Here is a 20838-nt window from a genome sequence, read left to right as displayed (position 1 = left end):
CAACTACTAAATACACACACTGTCTCTCTCTCTCTCTCCCCTTCACACACACCAAGTCGTCACAACCAGCAAACACACACACACACACACACTGAGAAACATGCAATATACACGCATGCTTATACACATGCAAAGGCACACACAGACAGCTGCAAACACACAAACACACATGTAGTCACTCAGTCGCTCGGTGACATGCATGCACAAATGCACACACATGCAGGCACAGTGCATGTGTGCCACCTCATCAGTGTTAATTTATGGAGAGCCAGTTTGAAGAGCCATGTCGTTGGCAAGTTACCTCAAACCTCGTATCTCTCACACACACACACACACTCATACACAGACACACACACACACATATGAGCAATATCAGCGAGGAGGCAGCGGGTTATAGTGCAGTATTATCATGGGTGTTGTTAGGCCCGATGTCTAATAGCCGACAGCACCAAGTGAGAATATTGCACCATAACCCACTGGCTCAAGGACATTATTGCTTTTACAAGACAGCCACCAACACCTGTCATTTTAATTGAAAACGCTCCCCTAAATACAGACTTCTCAAAAAAAAATGAACTACTTTACAGTTAACTAGTTCCTTTGTTAACCCCGGTGTCCGAGGTGGCGTGCACCGGCTAGTTGGCGGATGTGCACAAAACCGACGCAGGGAGCCTCCAAACAAATAAATCGCCAGAAACATTATTGCTGGGAGAAAATTAAACGCTCAGAAGGAATTTGATGTCAACTTTTTTTGTGCCAAGTGGGGTGTACAAAATAAGCGTTATTTAACTTCGTGGAATCAATGTTTCTATAGCAACACCACTCCGGCCGTGCTGATATTGGGGAAAGGTGTGAAAATTCCATGACAGCTGGTGGGCTATCATGAAATAATGTCACCGCGGAGTCACTGTGAACTCACCGAGACACGCTCACAAATACGCACGAGCGAGATGAGAGAGAGAGAGAGAGAGAGAGGAACAGCGAGAAGAAAGGGGTGCACACTTGTTGCGCGCTCTCAAAGTACAATGCCGTTTTTAATGAATTCCGGCTCGTTTGTGACCGGCTGAGTGAGCGTTCAGATTCAAGTTGTAGCGACAGCCCGGAGGCAGCGCTGAGGAGAGAGACTAACAGAGACGCAGGCATGGCACCCAAACATCCCTGGCACACTCCAGCAGCTGTGATGCGACACAAACCTGTTTGATTGAAAACGCTACAGTCGTTTCTTTGCTCTCAAAGGAGAATGGCCGTGGAGTATCGCAGGGTGGGCCACTGCAATTAGTTTGCGATCACTGACACAGATAGCAATGTGTGTTGTGTTGTTAGTGTGTCTTCTGTTGTTGAAATATTGTTTTAAAAATACTTATGGGGACTACAGGAAGAGTAGGTGCTGTTATCATACAATAACTAATGGGGATTGAAAAAAAATTGATTTTCGCCAACAGGTAGCTAACATAGTTCAGTCTAGTTTTTATTTTAGTTTTTAGTTTGGCTTTAGTTAACTATAATAACCGTGGTTTGGTGTGAAATTTAGGCAGCTGATACAGTTTGCTAAATGAATGCTTGATAAGGTTTTGATTAAGCAGGATAATTAAGAATAAAATTTGTTCAAAACTTTATTCAGTGTAAATACACAATCTACAGATCCACTGCGCTGCTTCCAGCCGTGTCTCATTCACATTATCACGGTTTCACTTTTGCACTGCAAAAGTCTTGTCTTGTCTTATTTCAAGTCAAAAATGTCTTATTTCTAGTCAAAATATCTCATTACACTTAAAATAAGACATGATCACCTCAGAAGTAACTTGTTTTTAGACAGTTGTCTCTTGTTTCAAGTGAAAATTTGCTTGAAACAAGTGAAAATTTGCTTGTTTCATTGGCAAAATTTGTTTCTTGTTTCTAGCTAATTTTCACTTATTTCAAGTGAATTTTCACTTTTTCCACTGGCAAATTTTGCCAATGAAACAAGCAAATTTTCACTTGTTTCAAGCGAATTTTCACTTGAAACAAGAGACAGCTTTCTAAAAACAATTTACTTCTGAGGTGATCATGTCTTATTTTAAGTGTAATGAGATATTTTGACTAGAAATAAGACATTTTTGACTTGAAATAAGACAAATAATCTTGGTAAGATTTTGCGTTTTTGCAGTGTGGCAGTATTTTTTTTGCATTTTTTCATTTTAATTATTTGTAAGTTAAGTACTCGTTTTCTGAAATGTAATGAAGCCAAGCTGTGCCAAAGAACCTGGAGATTAAGTTACACACACTGTTCTGCCTGAAGCCGTGTAGATATTGTAGACACATGAGTATTTTTCATACCTGATAAATACTCATGTGTCATCACTTGTTAATTATATCACTTGTAAGCTTTCTATTCCAGGCTCAAAAGTTGAGAAGGGATGAACATATGCGCTGAAATGTCACCATTTTTGATGTGGCTAATCAGAACAAATGAATGTATGGTGCTCTGCCACCAATGGCAGTAACATCAGCTAATAATGACTGGCAAGTTTGATATAATTTAGCAACTTTGAAAGCACAGTCCTCGCATGCGCTATAACTGTTTGAGCAGTCTGTAATAAAACACTTTTATAAATGTGCTGGAAGAGAAGAGAAATTAAAGACCTACATTTAATTCTTTTGACAGATCTTTAAAAGAAATTTGACTTGTGGTGCGAATTTATCTTCACCAATATGCATGTGTTAAAAACTTAGGAACAAATTTGGCTGAAATTTTGTGGACAGATAGCCCTCGCCCCAGAGGATCAGTTGATTAAATTTTGGTGGTGCTCCAGATCTGGCTCCTGTCAGACCATTTAAGAAAAAAAAAAATATAAATATATATCGTAGTATCATATTCATGTGCTGGTGTTGAGGTGTGGGACTTCCACGTCTGCTGCTAAACAGCACGGCACTGATGTGCTATAGGGGCTGCTAACCACCATATGAAAGCACAGACTTTATTTTTAGCATTTCATGCAAACGCTTTCCATAGAGATTTTACAGCACTCCAAATGGTGGAAATGCTAAAAAATTACTTCAATTCTGCATCTTGACAGGAAGTCCAACTGGGAAGGCAAATAATAACCAGACATATAAACAGTGCCATAGTATCTTTTAGATGATTGCAAGTCGAATGCTCTGTTGATTTAGGCCAGAGGCTTGCAAAGTCTAAAAGCCTAATATTTAGTCATGACATGTTATTGTTTACAGAGAGGTGAGGATCATTAAAAATATTTCAATATGAAACAATGTGATGCTGAAATGCTGAAAACTCTCCTGCAGATGTATAAACAGTCTATAGACAAGACATTGTGCAGCCACTGATCACTTTCATAAGCCAACGTTTCAACACATTCAAAATGTTTTCAGTGATAAACACTTGCATTTGTTGCGATGTTTGGTCGGAGTGAATTATAAGAAAAAAAAAATTGTGCTCACCCAGTTTTTGAAAATAACAGAGGTTAAAGATCAGACTCCTGGGTAAATCAAAAGTAATGCAATCATAACAAATAAATGTAATGTTATTTCTTCTGAGAGAGTGTTGTTTTTGTGTGTAATGAGCCCAGCGCTGCCCTTAAAACACCAGAATGGCTCTTGATTTCTCATAAGACCGTTCTCTTTGAAGCCTCGTGGAATTTCAGCGTGTCTCTGTACAAGCACCCGCTGTAATTATGCTTGGCTTTAATACACTGTAACGAAGTATGAAGCACAAGGTTGGAGCGTAGAAGCAAAAGGAAAGAGGTGTCTGACTCATCAGTCCAGCTTCAAATCAACCTACACAGCTTCAGGGCGGACATAAAAAAGTTATTTCTCTCGACTAATTTTCACTCACTTCTGAAATAAATGCACTTAGGCTTCATTTTGCACCATTTTTGGATTATTTGATCCTTAATACCTTGACTATAGCAAAATAATTTAACTGTAATTAATCCGATTAGGGGGTCTGACTTCGAGGAGTTCAAAGTGCTCTGTTCGGGATTACAATTTTAATGAGATAAGCATGGAAGAGGAGGAGGCCTGCAGTCAGAAGGTCACCAGTTCAAATGTCCAACAAACAGCAGAGCGCTGCATTTGAGCTGCTCACATGGAAGTGCACGAGGAAAAAGCTCAAGTGCACTGCTGAACCAACCCGGGGGAATAAAGGTTAAAGGAAAAAACTTTGAAACACCTGATTCTGGACTGACCTTAGACTTCCAAGCTCCGTGCACACACACACACACACACACACACACACACGCATTTTAGGTTGGAATAACTTCTGGCTCACCTCCCCCCACCTGCATTTTTTTCTGCTTCCGGCACAAGTCAATTAACTTAATGGATCTGGCAATTAATTAACTCAGCGAAAGCAGGATGACTGATGACAATCAAGTGAATGGAAGCGGTCTAAGTAACATTAAAGGTAATGACTCTTTCCTTGGCATTTCAGAGACACAGAAAAGCTCAATTGTATTTGTAGTTTTTTTTTTTTTTTTTCCCCCACACACATGCACACACAAACACCCCCCAGCTGTTGAGACAAGACGGACTGGGATCCGAGGGCTCCGAGGCTGCGAGACCGGCCGGGCTCGAGCGCCGCAGCCCAGCCGTGGAGTGTTTAGAGGTTAAAAAAAATATTGCAACTTTTAGCAGGAGAGCGCTTCACATCGGGGTCCCATCAGTCTCATAGCAACAGCGGTTGTGGCCACGACTTCCCCACAAAGCATCTGTCCGTCCTCTGCTAGCTATGGGGGGAGAGAGCTGGAGCGATGGACACGAGGCCTTACCGTGTTCCTGGGGCTGTTGGCTCCGATTGGTCCTCTGAACACCCCCTTGATGCTCCTCAGCTGTCCGTCACGCAAGTGGGTGGAACTGATCACGATGTAGTAGCACGCCATTGGATACGCGAGGGGTTCATATGACCATCTAACTATCTGACGGAGAATAAGAAAGTCTCGAGAAAAGTGCAGCAAAAGACTCTCTCTCTCTCTCTCCCTCTCCTTTTTGTCTTCCGTCCTCTTCAATTCTCTCCCGCTCCCCTCATTTCTTCTCGCCTCCTGTTTTATGAAGTAGTAGAGGGACAGAGAGAGGATGAGAGAGCAGGAAAAAAAAAGGAGTGCAGTTTCCCGCTCCTCTGATTTATTCGTCTCAAAGTTGCACGGGTGACTCTTTGACTCTCTCTTTCGCTCTGCCCCTCTTTGTCTTCGTTCTGCGTCTCCCTCTCTTTTTAAATATTTCACTTTCTCGCTGCAATTTCCCGATTTTTCCCCCCGCCTTCCTCTGTGCCTTCTCCCCTACCCCTTAATCCGTCTAACTTTCCCCTTAATGTTTTTTTTTTCCCTCTATCTCTCTTCCTTTGCTAAATTTCTCCCTCCCCAGACACTTCCCCGCGCTGAGAATTTCCGTCTCCCTTTAAATATTTCTCTTTAAATCTTTTTCTCTCCAAATGTTTTGCTTCCATCTTTCATTCATCCGTCTCTCCCTGTCATGGACTTCCACCCAACTCTTGCTAGATCTCCATCTGCAACTCCAACTTACATGCCCCCCCCCTTAAATCTCAGCCGTTCACTGATCAGTCTTGCTCTTCCTCTCCGTTTATCTCTCTGTTCTTCCCATCTCAGTCCGCTGCCTGCTCCCTGCCCCTCTTCACTTCCCAATCTCTCTAACCCCCTCTTGTTCCTCTCTCTTCTCCTCCCTATCCTTTCCTTCCCTCTTTGTCTCTGGGTCTTCCTAAGTGGAGGGAGATACTTTTTCCTGCCGTTTCCAGCTGTCTGTCTGCCCGTCTACCCTTCTCCCTCCCTCTATCCCTTCGTCTCTGTTTTCCCTCTACCTCTGCCTCTGTCTATCTTTGTTAGTGGAGAGAAGTACTCTGTCTTTCCCTCCCTATCTCTCTCTCCCTCTCTTTCTCTCTGTCAGAGCAGGCGTGCAGCTTGCTTTCAGAGCTCTTTCTTCTCCTCTGCTGCGCTGCATGTGTTCGGTTTCTCCCTCTCTCCCTCTCCCTCTCTCTCTCTCTCTCTCTGCTGATCTCTTGCTCTGTGGCCAGCAGAGTGGTTTGCTCCTCAGTTACCCGCGGTTACCATCTGCCCTTTTAACGCATGGAGTGCTGACGCTTGCTCTCTCCCTCCCTCCCTCCATCCCTCCCTCCCTCTCTCTCTCTCGTAGTCTCTCTCTCTCACTCTCTCTCCCCATCCGTCTTCTCCTCCCCTCACTAAGTAGTTCTCCCTCTCTCTTTGTCTCTTCCCCTCCATGCCTCCCTCTCTCCTCTCTGTCTCCCTCCCTCTCTCTTGCTCTTTCTTTTTTCTTTAATCATCCCTCTCTCTCTCTCTCTCTCTCTCTCTCTCTTCCTCGCTCTCTCACTGGCAACCAAAAGGAGGCAAGCTCCACCTACTGGCAGGCAGGGACAATACAGAGAAAAAGAAGGAGAGAAAAAAATGCAAAAAGAGAGCAAAACGGAAAAAGCAAATAATAACGATGATGTGGAAAATAAGGTGGTGCTATTCCTTCTTAAACAGATTTCTTTTTTTCTTTATTCACTTGCTTGTCTCCGGGGAGTCCAGAGTTCAGGGTCAAAGGAGAACAGAGCTGAAAGGGTTTCGGTGTCTTGCTCAAGGGCACTTCAGCAGGGCGGATGCTCGCTGTCACGGAGGGTTAAGTTTAAGGTTGGTCACGCTCTCTCCAACCATAAAATCTCCTGCGTCACAAATGATTAATAACTATCGTTCAACCTGTATATGGTGTAGGTTTCATGGAATACAAAAAAAAAAAAAAAAAAAAAAAAAAAAAAACCTGAAAGCAAATGGGTGAATACTACATGAGAAACCAGCCCCAGTATGTGCTATTCAATTGCACCAGGCATTGTCATGGAAGAAGACGAAACAAAGACAAATGTGACAGTTCACAACATTCATATTTTATTGGAGTAAGTATTTCTTGGTGGAACAGATGTATTGCAAATTGAAGTGTGGACCCTTATGATTTGGAAAAGGTCTTAAGTCGTGTTGTAGGAGATATGTATATTAGCCAAGAAGCACGGCAACATTAAAATGTCAAGTCTCGGCGTGCAGTTGGATCAGTTTGATGTGACGTTCTCTCCAAAGGGAGCGAAGAGAAAAGGGAAAGAACGGCACAAATACGGGCTCATGCAGCCCAGATTCCCAGAAAAAATGGATAATAGATAGACAGACAGGCAGAAAGTAACCAACAAATACACAAGGCCATATAGTATTAAGTAGGAACACACAAATGACCAAGGATGAAAAACAGTAAGCCACACTAAAGCAAAAAGAAATAAAAGCTCAAGGAAAAACACAAAACACTCAATGAAAAACAAATGTGCGAATAGCAGAACGGCTTGCATTTGGACTGACGGCTTTATAGAAGGCCACACATATGACCACAGCCTCTCTATGAAACATGCATGTTACGCAAAACCATTCACCTATCCAAAAATATCCAAATCAGGGGTATAAATATGCACACAATTCTCCAACGTACATATGTGCAATGAGTGTTCGAGAACCTCCAGATGGAGATACCATATGTGCACATAAAGTGATCATTTGCAAGGGTGCATGTGCATTGTCTGTCTTCATTGTAAAAGCCTATTAATGGGTGGTGGTAGCGTACAAGCAGAAATGTGTCCAGAAATATGATCCATGTGTGCAGAGGAGAAAGCTGATGTACTACACATCAGACTCCTGAGCACAGGGGCACACAAAAAAAGCAGTTTGGGATTCGCTATACTTGCAAATCCTGCAGCCTATTAAGGACCAACAGGCGTCCCAACGCTGTACTGCTTTAAGGAAAAGCGGGCTACATTTGTAACGTGCCTCTCTGCCGGGTAAATACTCTCACACATGCGAGGACGGGCGATGGTGCTGCGACGAGGCTGCACAGACTAAGATGGTGGTTGGACCCCACGAGACCCTGCAGATGGGACAGCTTGTGCCATACCGTGGGCCATCACATCCAGACGGTAAAATGTCACAAAAATGTCAGGGGAAACCCAGTTGGCCGCATAGCAGACACTTTTCAGTGACACACCATTGAACAACACCAAAGAAAAGGCCATACTCCCCTACACTGAAGTGGTGTCAGAGATTGAATATTGGCACAGTTGCCATTAGTCAGACACTGTATCAATTTTTATTTGCCAGCTCCGGAGTTAGAGCGGCTATAATGAGGCAAACTGTGTATTTTCTGCATAAGACTGCGATATTTATTGCGTAAAACTTTGCTGTTGGCCCAAAATATTTGTTTATTGAGCAGTGTGACAGAAGCATTACTTTGGTAATCAATCACGGAGTGAAAATTTGCTTTTAAGGGGTTATTAAGTAATCTGTGACCTTTACAGGACCACTAGGAATTGCAAGCGCATTTGCAGAACTTATCTCCTCCTACACAAGTCTCTTCCACGGCACCAACCGAGCCGTGGTGGCCTGTAATTGACACAAACAATAAGCCTACATGTTCAAAATAGAGGCAAGTGAGCTACATGGCGAGAGCAGAAATGCAACGGAAATGTCTGGCGATGAGAAGAATTCACAATGCAAAAAACACACAAAGTGATATTTGAGAGCCAGAAATCTCAGCACCTGGTGAAGTAATCGTTGAGTCACTGCTATTAATCAACAACCCTGTCAGCCCCCACAGATATATTATGGTTATTTTGCACCGCAGGACAGTAAAACCTTTGCTTATTTCTTTATTCCCTCACTTTAGCATTGAAGTCTACGTCACCCGACCCCGGGCTCGCATGCTCTGATAAAGGTCTTACAAACCAAAGGCTTGATCTAATAAATGTAAAGTGGAGGGACATACTGTGTGTGGAGGATCTTGTTCACTGTGGTTATGACTGGGAACTAAACTCTGACAGACTGCAGCAGTCCCGTTGAGACATCTAGTCAGCAGCCACGGTCATTTCTATTCGTCACAAATATCAGTTGCATAAGTGTGCACAGAACATGCTTTGGTGGCTTAGCAGTCTAGGCTAACTTAGCTCCATTCACTCCCATTCATGTGCAAATTATGTGAAAACCTGCCGGGTGAAACTCGAAAATTGGTAGGCATAGGTAATTCAATTCTGTCAGCATCTAACCAGCATGTGCCTCCACTAAAAGCTCTGTGACTTTGGAACATGAATGGGGGTGAATAGTGGTGAACAGGGTGTGCGAGGTCCAATTTTTTCCTTGGTTCCAGACGCCCTGATCATCTAATGATGTTTTTTTTTTTTTTTTTTTTTTTTTTTACCAAATCCTCCCCCCAGTTATAACTTTTACAGTGTTTAAAGCAAGACACAATTCAGAGCCTGAAAAGTTGTCCAAGGGTAAATGTGTACACCATATTCAATGAAGCAAGTCGATGAATCTACAACAGCTATATGCCTGGGACTCAGTCAGTCTCAGTCATCAACACTATCACTGATTACTGTGAGTCAGTTACCCTTTTCCTCCTGTTCATGTTAAATGAAAACTCAGAACTTGACGTTGTGGTTTTTTTCCATCATATCATCCTAGCTGGTAAAACTGCTGCTAAAAAAAACCCCATAAGCTACTTGATGAAAGCAGCCACATTCACATGTCAGTGTTATTTGTCCTTTATGGATATTTTGAGTTTAAAATGTTCAGTTGCTAGGATACATGTATAAAATACCTGTACTGCTTATTATTGTATTATAATGTCTAAGGCTTTCATCATGTAGCACAGTACAGAGAGGGCTGCACTCCTTAATTAATCAATTTGTACAGTTTGTCTTTACAAGCTACCTGTTTGTATTTTATAATCCAAATGGCCATTGTTGTTGTTTTTTTATCCTAATAAATAATTGATCACACACACACACGCACACACACACGCACGCACAAATGGATTAGGACACCCCACCCTGGTTTCTGTCCCGTATCCATGAAGTGGCCTGTCAGTGCTCAAGGACACATGAGCACAAGCCAAACATGATGGTGAGTTTGCGGTGTTGGGAAGACTAACATCACTTGTCAATTAGTGGGCAAGCCAGCTGGATTCTCCATCATCATCCAACAAGCTGATTACAAGCTAATCATTTGAAAGAGACATGGGAAGCGGTGCAATTTGCCAAGCTGCAAAAAAAAAAAACATATGTATGAAATTTGTTCAACCTGTAGACTAGTTAACAATGCACATGCTGTTTTTTTTGGGTGGGAATCAGAATGACAAAGAACAGTTGTGGGCACTGCAATTTGATGAGATCCGACTTTCTTTGCTCATGACACAACATCACACAATTGTAGTTTTTTTAAGATAAATATTCACCAGAGAGGAACAAAAAACATCCCATGTGTTGGCAGTGGAGGTCTGCACTCCCGCTGGACTCCCGCGGGACCCGACACAACGGGGTGCAGCGCAGGACAATTGTGGAATGCAGGAGAGTGCAGGACGCAAACAGTGTGTAGGCAGGAGCGGGAGAACAGACGACTCATGGGAATACCGCAGAAACAATAATAATAATTAAATAAATAAAACAATGTTCCTCAAATTGGTTTCACTTACTTCAGGGGTAGGCAAGTATATTTGAGTTTGTTTTCTAGGACAAACTATTACAAATCTTGCAGGAGGGAGATTTAACAATCTGTCTTATGAAGCGCTCTAGTTGGCAGTACCCAGAATTCAGTAGTTTTGTAGTAGTTCTCCGATGAAAAGTCAGGTTTTTAATCTTGTTAATGCAGCCATGTGGTGTTTTTCATATGTTGCGAGGCATACCAGGTGCAAAACAAGCAGTCGACGCCATGAGTTTTTCCGCTTTGAAACGGCAGTGCACCAAGGACAGGATGCAAAAGACAGGTTCAGACAAGCAGGCAAGGTTTACGACGTCAGTAACCGAAGGAGCTGTGGTGCTTTTCATACCGTTAGCACCAGCCTCAGCGGCCACTGAGTGTTTTATTTTCAAAAAAATGAACAAGACTAACTCGAAATGGCTGCTTGGCACAAGCAATACTAGTGCTACTAAGATAGATAATCAAATACAATACAAGTTACTAGACAGTCGGCATATTGATAGATCTGTTCATACTAAATGAAGGCAAAGTATAGAGCTATATTTAAGCCATTTTCAAGCTTGCAGGGATGCCTTTTCATTTTAAAAAAATCTACATATGTCATATAGATGAATAGAGATTTTATATTTTATTTTTAGGGGTTTAATCAGTGCCTGGAGGTTTTTTTTTTTTTTTTTTTTTTTTTTTTTAATGCAATTACTGGTACAGCAGAGGTTGGAGCAGGGATTTGCAGTTCTTTATGGTTTGTAGTTCTGTAGCTGCTGGAAGAAACCAGGATTGGGGCAAACTGAGGGCCTTGCCTGTTTCACCTGCTGGTACGCATCACTGAATGAAAGCCCCTCCCGCAACATCAGGTAGCCAATCACAACGGAGGATGATCGTGACACACCGGCGTTACAGTGGACCAGCACCACGCCACTCTGAGGACAGAGATGCAGAGAGAGGGAGAGAGAGGCAGAATGTGAGAAAAAGACAGAATAAGGAATTAACCCTCCTGTTATGTTCACATTTTTGAACATCCTTTATGTTTGGAGTCAATTTGACCCCTGCAGTTTAAACTTTCACAAAATTATTATAACTAAAATTGTTACCAAAGTTTATGTGTCAAGTACTTGATGTTTCTTTGTTGATTACCTAAATAGCCTTTTAAATAAGACATAACTCCCCAACACCCCCACTTATACATCCAGTATTCCTATTACGCGAAAATGGAAAAATATTCAAATCACCATAAAATCTCACTGATTGATCTGAAATTGGAAAGAAATATTCATTTTTGGTGTTTTAATGGCTTTATATTATTTCTAAGTACAGATTTTTGTTATTTATAACTGATGCGTTACAAAGTATGTACAGGACATTGAAAACATATCATCATGTCAATTTCATGTTTACCCGGTAGAACCCATTACATTAGGAACACTCATTAAATATGAAGCAAAAAAAATGATGTTAATCATTTATTTAGAGACGTTAAACATTGGCTGGGGTCAAATTGACCCCAAACATAATAGGAGGGTTAAAGCTGTGTTCATGTCAAGTCGTAATTTCCAACCTATGACAACACAGAGTTCAGAGTGCCAGCTGCAGAAAAACGGCTTCCCGCAAGAAGAAGAAAGGTCCTGCACAGGGAACACAAAGTACACGCAGCAGCATTTGCTTGAGTAATAAATAAAAACTGTTACATTGATCCAGTTCTTACCATAACCAACAAACGGGGATTGTTTTCGCTTCGTTTTTGCGTGCACTGATGTCACTTGAACTGAAATCTGATAAAACCACAGCTCTGAAGTGATACCCCAAACTCCATCTTGTAATTTGAAGCCAGATTACCATTCAGTTGGCTTTTTCCTACAAGTTGAAGGTCACTGTTGAGCGCCGAGTTGAAATGAATGCAGCAAAAGTTGGAACAAATATATATTTTTACCACACAGGTGTTTTGATGGGTTTGAGACCTTTAATCAACCTTTTGTTAGTCTGAGGATTCTATCCTTACTAAAAATAGATTTACATCGTATGCAACCACGCTGACGTGACGATAGCTTTTCAAGAAGCTCAGGGTTAAGAAATCTTGCTGGAGTTTCCTTCTAGGAGTTGTGATGTGAGTGACAGTGGTATTTTTTATTAGAAAGTTATGATTTCTGACTCTCCGCCATCTGTGAAACGCAGCCGTAGGACAGGGACAGCAATAAGACGCGACAGAGAATGAATCTGTGTCTTGGTTATAGGTGTGTGAGTGCATGTGCCATTATTAATATTAATATTTTTACTGATGTTGATTTAATTATCATACTGCCAAGAGTGTCTTGCTGGAAACCAGGTAAATTGTTAAAATTCCAGCCACATCTCCAAAGAACGAGGGCCGCCCACAGCTCATTTGTGTGCTCATGTATTGACGTATTTGTCGCTGGGATTCAGAATGGGATTTGAAAAAAAAAAAACTACATCTACAGACTTGAAAATTACCCGAGCTAGATAATCCATCACAGAAGACATGAAGTCTTTTTTTTTTTTTTTTTTGGTTTAGTCAAAGTTGCTGTTTTATTGTTATTTCATTGTCCCCAGGTTGAGTGTTTCCATATCAGGGTGCACACATTACATTACGCTCTGCTTACTGTCAATCATCTGACACCCACAGGAAGAAATGGAAGTCTCCGCCAGGAAATAATCCCCCAAAACATGTCACCTTACAAACTTCATTGTCACATCCTTGTCTTTTTATTTAGGGCGAAGCTGTTAGCCGGGACAGAAGTTAATTTCATGCTGGGCGTGGATTTCAAACAACTATCAAAACCAGGTAAATGCCAAAAAATCTAATTACGTATGGCATGCATTGCAAAATGATTGAGGTAATGAATGATGCAAACTAAAGGCAGTGTGGCGAAATGTTAGGATGATGCTCAGGGGCAACAAAAATACACAAAACGGGAGATGGGGCTGCCAGGATATATGAAAAAAAGAGGGATATTTTTAGGTACTACACAAACTTGAAGTCTCGAAAAAGGGTGGCGAAATAGATACATGAACACTGCCTCTCCACATGGATTACATGAGCTTGTTCTCCCATCCTGCACCTATACATTTAAACTATATATCTTACTGAAGGCTGTTTTCTCATCATTTAGAGTCTATTTTCCTTACTAGTATACTCATATCTTTTGCTTTACTCCTGTTAGATGTCATGTCCCCTCCCACTCGCCCTCTTATTCCTAGGGGGTAGCCCGGGCTGGACGCCCTCTTCACCTGAGGAAGCCTTTCAGAACAACAGCTGCTTGTTAGTCACTGTGTATCCACTTTCTCTTTCCAAGCCTTTTCCTTGTGCCTTCAGGAGAAAGGGAACTTTAAGTTTGTTAAGAACCTAAATAAAGCCTTCTTTGATTTGCATTAGACGTCAATCAATTAATCAGTTTGGCTGATTAATCAGCGCCGACAGGACGTTTTACAAACTATCAGTATTGTCAGAGTTTGACTCAGATAGTGGCCGATGGCTGACAGGTAGGAGCTAAAATGACTAACCATATCCCTGCACAAAAATGACATTGTCTATAGGCAAAGGGAACATGAATAAGTAACTTAAATGTTTCACATATTAATAAACATATAAACAACATATGAATTACATTATATTTTAACTGCTGTAAACGGTAAAGAAACAATCTTATATATCAATTCACTTAATTCTGCAAAAGTCCAAAGTAATACAGTGAAATCATTCGTACTGTAAAGCTCAACATTGCAGACAAGCTCTGTTTCCTCCATTAACATATGAGGCTTCTCATTTGGTAAAGTGTGTACCACTTGTCAAGGCTGAGTCCTGATCGCAGCGTCCTGGGTTCGAATCCGACCTCAGGCCCTGTGCTGCATGTCATCCCCTCTCTCCCCCCTGCCTTTCCTCTGTCTCTCTCTACTGAGACTGTCAAATAAACCAGAAATGGCAAAAAAAAAAAAAAAAAAAAAATCTTTAAAAAAAATGTGAGGCTTCTCAACTGGAATTAGTGACTGATGAGAAAGAGTCCCACCTAAACCTTTTCACGGTTTCATTTTCAGTCCCTGATTTATTTATTAACTTTACTTTGAGTTTGAAGTTCACTGGTCTAGATTTATTTGTATATTTAGTGACGTTTTATCACTTTGATTTAGATGTCCAGTTCAACATTTATCCACTGTCTAATGAAGTAAAAGAGAGTTTGTTTCCAACAGGGCTGTTATATTGGCCGATTAACTGGCTATCGGCTTCTTCCGTCCCCAATCTATCATGTTTATATTGGCCTTTAAAAATCCATTATCAGTCGCCCTCTAATTTGCATACATTCTGGCAGCTCCATCTCCTGATTTGGAAATGTAGGCCAGACATGGACGGTAGTAGGACGGCACAGTTCATCAAAATCATATCCAAATCGCAGTATGGATGGATAACTGCAATATCCAAACCACAGTATGTGCTGTGGAGCCACAGAGACGCCCTGGCCTACAAATCGTGTTCTCCCCATGTTAAAAAAAAGAAAAAAAGAAAAAAAAAACATGATGGTTTGGGCCGGACCCCAGTAAAAATCACATCATCCTCATTTTAGTCGTTTTTCCAGTTAAAATGAAAATGATCACAATCCCGGTATCTGTCAAACTGATCGCAACATGATTTTTTAACTGGATTGCGTAGCCATAGACGGTAGCAAATGGGCTATAACTCAAAATGACACTGGCATTGTTCTCTAATAGGTAACAGTGGGGTAGATCATGCAGAGGCAGGCATTCTGGCCAAACACCTTGATGCATCGAAATGAGGGAGCAGAAAACGGCAGGACACGGCAGAACTAGGCTGCATTTTAGGTGTGAGGCTTAGTCACCTTTACCTGCTTAAACCATGAAACAGTGGCGTGTGACTGTGTGTCTGTGCACGTGTATGAGTGTGTGCACATGCTGACCTGTTTCTATGTGTGTGTGTGTGTGTGTGTGTGTGTGTACCTGCTCTCGGGCCTGGTCTATAAAAGAGCTGCAGTCCCCAAGGTAGGAAGTGATGTCAGTGTCTGGAAGGTCCAGGATGTTGAGCGTCTTATAAACCAGCTGATCCGGGAACAGATTGGCAACTCCATAGGCCACATTCAGCACATGAGACACCTGACAGACAGACAGACAGACAGGAGAAGGACAGATTCATTAGAAAGCTGAACGGGGGACCATTAAATTTGAGACTGCTCTAATCCTCTGTGCAGTCGTGCTGGTAAATTTCCCATTTTGACTTTGACAGACAGGGAGAGCGAGATGTGTACTGTCAACCGTGCTGAAAACATGACACACGTGAATGAGACAGAGAGGGGGAGAGCGCGACAGAGGTGGGGGTGATGAGAGAAAAAGAGAGAGAGAGAGAGAGAGAGAGAGAGAGAGAGAGAGAGAGGGGGGAGGAAAGGGAAAGAGAGATGGCAAACGCAAATCATTTTCTGTCTCCCCTCACTTAAACTGAGCTTACTTAAAAACTGCGCTGTTGCCCCCTCCCTCGTGCTGCAGCCCACAAAACCTGCTTGTAACATGTAACATCAATTCCATCTCCACACCAACACAGAAAATATTTGATCACTAATTAGTGCACTAGCTGTGGTGATGGCAATTTGTACACCGCACCCTACATCCCTGATTAATATGTCCTATTTTGGCCAATTTGAGATACCATTTCAACATCGTACAGATAAGATCAGATGATCAAATGGCCTTATTAAGGATCCCAGTGCCGTCCCTAGCCTGAGCTATGTGAGAATCAGTTATTAGAAGGTGTGGCAGTGAAGACTAAGCCCTAGAAACTGGAGGTGAGGGCATCTCTAATCCCTCTGATTTATTGGACTGAGATTGCATTGGCAGCGACCTGAGCCACTGCAGAGGGAAGCAGTCATATTCCTGTGATGTTCAACAGCAGCTCTGAAACTACTGTTTATCCTTTGCTCCCTCTACTGAGCCAAACGGTAACTGCACGTGTCACAGGCTCCTCTGGCCATTGGCTGGCTGTTGCCGACCCACAGGAGAGCACACCTACGCGGCCGCCTCTGATTCTCATGTCACTGCTCATGCCATCACAACAAGGGCATGCCCGCTCCCATCGATCCCTTTGTACCGACCTTACATCTCTGCAGGGTCTCAATGTCGTGAGCCGCGTCCTGAGAGCCTGCGAGAGCAGAAACAGCTTGATGAGAAGAGTCAGTCATTATCAAAAAATAATCAATTTATGAAATCTATTTCCAGGGCTGACACTAATAACCATGTTAACAAATGCACCTCCTTCCCCTTGTTGACATGAAGAGAAGAAAGCATCTCTTTGTTCACTTTACATTTAAGGGACAAAATATCACTAATGTTTTCATAATAAAATACAGCGAGGGCATAAAGGGCAAAGTTAGAGCAAAATAAATCGGCAGCAGATAGCAAAGTTTGCAAGATATCCCAATTTCCCCTCTGGGATCAATAAAATATTTCTGATTCTGATATCAGGACTATCACTGAAGAGGGAAACATTAGCTCTGAGAAGCCTGTGTTAAGAGCAGGGGAGGTAAAATGGCTGAAAGCTACTGGAAAAAAAGGTAACGGGATTAAGTAAACACTTATTGGGTATACGGATAAAAGTGCCAGATTTAGCTACAAGTAAGCTCAACACATGAAATTTGATCAAATATCTAATTAACCCACCAATCGTCTTTCGGGTCAGTTTGACCCCATTCAATGTTTAACGCCTATAAATACATGATTGACTTTTTTTTTTTTTTTTGCTTCATATTTCATGACTTTTACTAATTTAACGGGGACAACTGGGTAAACATAAAATTAACATGATAACATGTTTTCATTGTCATGGGCACATTTTGTATGCATCAGTGTTTCTTTGGTGTCAATTTGACCCCAGGCTTTTTATAATCGGCAAAAAAATCTTGCCTTTAGGGCCCACGAAACATAACTATACCTGTAGTATAGCAACAACCACTGATAGTGCAAATGACATATGGAAGGGAAAAACATGATTCCCACAAGAACTTTTATGTATAATAATAACATAAGCTATCTGGGTAACAATTTTGATTATAATCACTGTCTGGAGGTTTAAATTACTGGGGTCAAACTGACACCAATAGATAAAAAGTGATAGTAAATGTGAAGGTAACAGGAGGGTTAAAGTTGTCAAGTGGGCTGAATGTAGAGAAGGGCTGCAGGGAGGAATTCACCCCCCGCCCATTAGGGTGTACAGGCATGATATGACAACTGTGACAATGGCATCCTGGACTAAAAAGGTTGCTTGCCAAGTTGAATGATAGCTTAAAATGGCTTGTATGAAAGAAAAAAATATGCAAATCAAGACATATCTCTACTGCGAAGGGGGAAACTGTCAGAGAAAAGCCTCAATATCGATCAAGAGCAAATTCCAACGCTTTCAGAGAGGCCTATCAACAGTTTAAGTGGATGGTTTACCACAACCCTTACAAAGAGCAAATCAGATGGTTAAGACAGGATGTTGCAAGAGGTTTAGAGTGCATAATGCATACACTTAAAGCTGATGTAAAACCATAAAAAGTGTATAAGATCCCCAAAACGAAAGTAGCAACATTAAAGAGAATAATTAGCGGACATGTAAGGAGTCCCATGCTGTTAGCAGCACAGCGCTGTATAGGAGGGAGATACATGAGTCACCTCTGTGCAGCCTAACAGATGTAATATTTTATTGATCCCCGTAGAGAAATTCTCTTTCTGCCTGCTCTCCTTCAGCGAGGTCAGAGCCCGGCGCTAGTCACAGAACAGAGCCGCACCCTGCAGGTGATGGGGAGTCAATGTCAGGCTCAAGGACACTTCAGCAGTGTGAATGCTTGCTGACATGGGGGCTTGATCTGGGCTGAGGCGTGGTCTCTCTAACCACAGGCCACCCTGCCCACCCTGGGCTGAGAGGAATTCCAATCACTATTAAAACCCAGGACCTGGCATTTGGAGAACTGGAACACTGAAATGAGGGAGATGCTGCACAACCACAACCACCTCCATTAGCCAAGGCACTTACAACACCCACAAGCTACAGCAGGGCCTCCAGGCACTCTGCTGCCATCGACCCATAATTAGTGTGTGTTTGTAAAAGGTATATGTGTCAAGAGGGAAAGTCATTTAAATCAATACCATGCTCCATGACAGTACAGGGATATCACACTGGTAGTAGTAATGGTAGCAGTAGTAGTAGCACAGTAGCAGTTGCAGTTACACTGGTGGTGGTAATAATAATAGTTGGAGTAATAGTAGTAGTAATAGTTGTGGTAGTAGTACAGTGGTAGTGGTAGAAGTAGTGGTAACAGTAGTATTATAGCAGCAGTTGCAGTAGTGGTGTGATGGTAGTAGTAGCAGTAGTAGTAGTATACAAGCAGTAGCAATATTGGTAAATATGATGGTAATAGCTGTAACTGTGGCATCACAAGTAGTAGGAGTGGTAGTAGTTGTGGAGCTTATGAAGTAAATAGTGACAGTAGCTGTAGTGGTGGTAATGGTATATATTACCCAGTAGTAAAATGGTCTAACAATGCCAACTTGCAGGTCCAGGCTCTGGTCTTCAACAAAGCCACATCCTGCCCCCTCCTCTATCTCCTCGACCTCCTCTGTCTCTCCGTCCTGTCCTCCATCCCTCCGTCTCTCCAGCAGCTTTCTGCCGGTCACGGTGGTCACACGCGTGCACTGTTTCTTCAAACGGTCCTTGGAGAAGCCCTGGATCTCCTGGGCGAGTGAATGCATCACATCAAGAGCAACAGGACTCCGATGAGATTAATTGGGGGTTTCTGGGAAGCAGGATTATATAAACAGATTATTATCAAAATGATTTGGTTGAATCATATAAGGTAATGGTAAATACAAAGCTTCAGCCAGTGATTTACTTGAATCTTACAGCTACCATTATGAACATTTTTGTTTTGTTTAGAGAAAAACAGTACAAAAAATAAGTTGCTCTATTTGGTGCTATTGATAACACCACAATGGCATTATTAATATATGTCATCCTAAAAGGTTTATAAACTTTATTCAGCAAATTAAAGTGTGGGTAAACTGTTTACAAGAGGGTTTATCACTGACTACATCCCTGGCTAATGCAGAATGACTGGTGAAGATTTGGATGTAAACTGCAAAATCATAATCGTACATTAGGCTGTGGAGTAGTGTCACATTAAATATGATCCATGGGTTTGGGGAAATATCCCAAACCAAACAATGTATTGATTCGTGATATCTATGCAGCTGTCTGCATGGCTGTGTGACCAGCTTGTGCTGTGCAGCCTCGGTAGTCTACAGCACCCACCTGTCTAGATCAGCGACCGGCTGCAAACAACATCAGCCCAGCACTGCTCTGGGCCAAAGATTACCGTGTTAGAGTTAGTAAGTATTTTTCAGTGTAGTATCAATCTGTGTGGGGCGTACAGCTCGTTTTACTACACATTAAAAGAGGGACTGGCAGCGAGCAGGCTCAGAGTCGGAAGCTGCGTCAACAACATGGTGCGTTCTTATACTACACGGAAAATAGTAAATTATCATATTTCCTCTGTACTCGGAGTCACGCTGAAATTATTCATTTGAAATTAGTTCGACATTTTGTCTTAGAAAAAACAAAAAACGCGAGCAGGCGCATTTTAAAGTCATTGCATTTTTAAATCCTGTGTGTCATCACGAAAATGTGTCATCACGTCAATATATCTTGTAATACCGTGAAAAATATTGTCATAACAATAGATTTCCACATTATTACTTGATACTGTGTCATTTTCTGGTGGCAACAATATGTTCCCGTAAAATCAAAAATTTTGGGGAAAAAAAACTTACCGGCTTATGGCAACGGTCTTTATACCATCTTGTGTAAGATGTGCAGTTCAATAAACTTTCCCCTTCTGTTTTTTTTTTTTTTTTCACAATACCAATGATATTCAAAATGTCATATTAGGGAGAAAAAATACAGCGGAATATTTTTATTTTTAATTTTCCAGCCAAATGGGAGTTTCTTTCTAATGAAGAGCAAATTTCCGCAAAGCAAAAGAAAGCACTACATTCACTACACAAGTCTTCTTCTTCTTATTATTATTATTACTATTATTATTATTATTATTATTATTATTATTATTATTATTACTTTAACGGGGACTCTCGTTGTGACCTTATGTTGTGTATCTGTGGCACTAATGTGTTTGAGCCTTGAGTCTGTTGCTATACTATTGGTGTAGGAACTAATGGTTTTGGTGTAATATCTGTATAGTACCGTATAATGTATTAAGTTATGAGAGCATGAGCCATGAGACCAGTGTACAAATGGGATGTACACAAAGTTATATCGTTAGGATAT

The 20838-nt window shown here is 41.7% G+C and overlaps 2 protein-coding genes across 2 annotated transcripts in view; both read right to left on the bottom strand.

Moving 5' to 3' along the window:
- The window catches only part of LOC115372868 (uncharacterized), a 47298-nt gene extending 37860 nt beyond the window's left edge, over positions 1–9438 (bottom strand). Inside the window, exons 1-2 of the mRNA XM_030071028.1 lie at positions 9421–9438; positions 4767–4913 (exon numbers count right to left, since the gene is read on the bottom strand). Coding sequence (XP_029926888.1) covers positions 4767–4913; positions 9421–9438 — 165 coding nt within the window. The remainder of the gene's footprint in view (positions 1–4766; positions 4914–9420) is intronic.
- Positions 9439–10810: 1372 nt separating this feature from the next.
- Positions 10811–19983, bottom strand: LOC115372248 (dual specificity protein phosphatase 19-like). Its single transcript, XM_030069964.1, has 6 exons — positions 19807–19983; positions 19017–19291; position 18566; positions 16613–16659; positions 15471–15623; positions 10811–11428 (listed from the first exon to the last, which is right to left on the bottom strand). Exons 2-6 carry the CDS (start codon positions 19245–19247, stop codon positions 11246–11248), a joined length of 615 nt encoding a protein of 204 aa, XP_029925824.1. The 5' UTR covers positions 19248–19291; positions 19807–19983; the 3' UTR covers positions 10811–11245.
- Between the last annotated feature and the right edge of the window lie 855 nt (positions 19984–20838).

The sequence above is a fragment of the Myripristis murdjan genome, chromosome 15 (genome assembly GCF_902150065.1).
Source record: "Myripristis murdjan chromosome 15, fMyrMur1.1, whole genome shotgun sequence".
Classification (NCBI taxonomy): Eukaryota; Metazoa; Chordata; class Actinopteri; order Holocentriformes; family Holocentridae; genus Myripristis; species Myripristis murdjan.
The sequence above is the reverse complement of the archived record's forward strand: the minus strand, read 5'-3'. Positions and strand labels throughout refer to the sequence as shown.

What these genes read in the sequence shown, in the direction of transcription:
- LOC115372248 (XM_030069964.1), bottom strand. Translation starts at nt 19,247, where the DNA reads ATGCATTCACTCGCCCAGGAGATCCAGGGCTTCTCCAAGGACCGTTTG. An exon ending in AGACCCTGCAGAGATGTAAG is followed by an intron (nt 15,624 to 16,612) that starts GTCGGTACAAAG and finishes TCTGTCTGTCAG; the next exon opens with GTGTCTCATGTGCTGAATGT. An exon ending in TAGACCAGGCCCGAGAGCAG is followed by an intron (nt 11,429 to 15,470) that starts GTACACACACAC and finishes CTCTGTCCTCAG; the next exon opens with AGTGGCGTGGTGCTGGTCCA.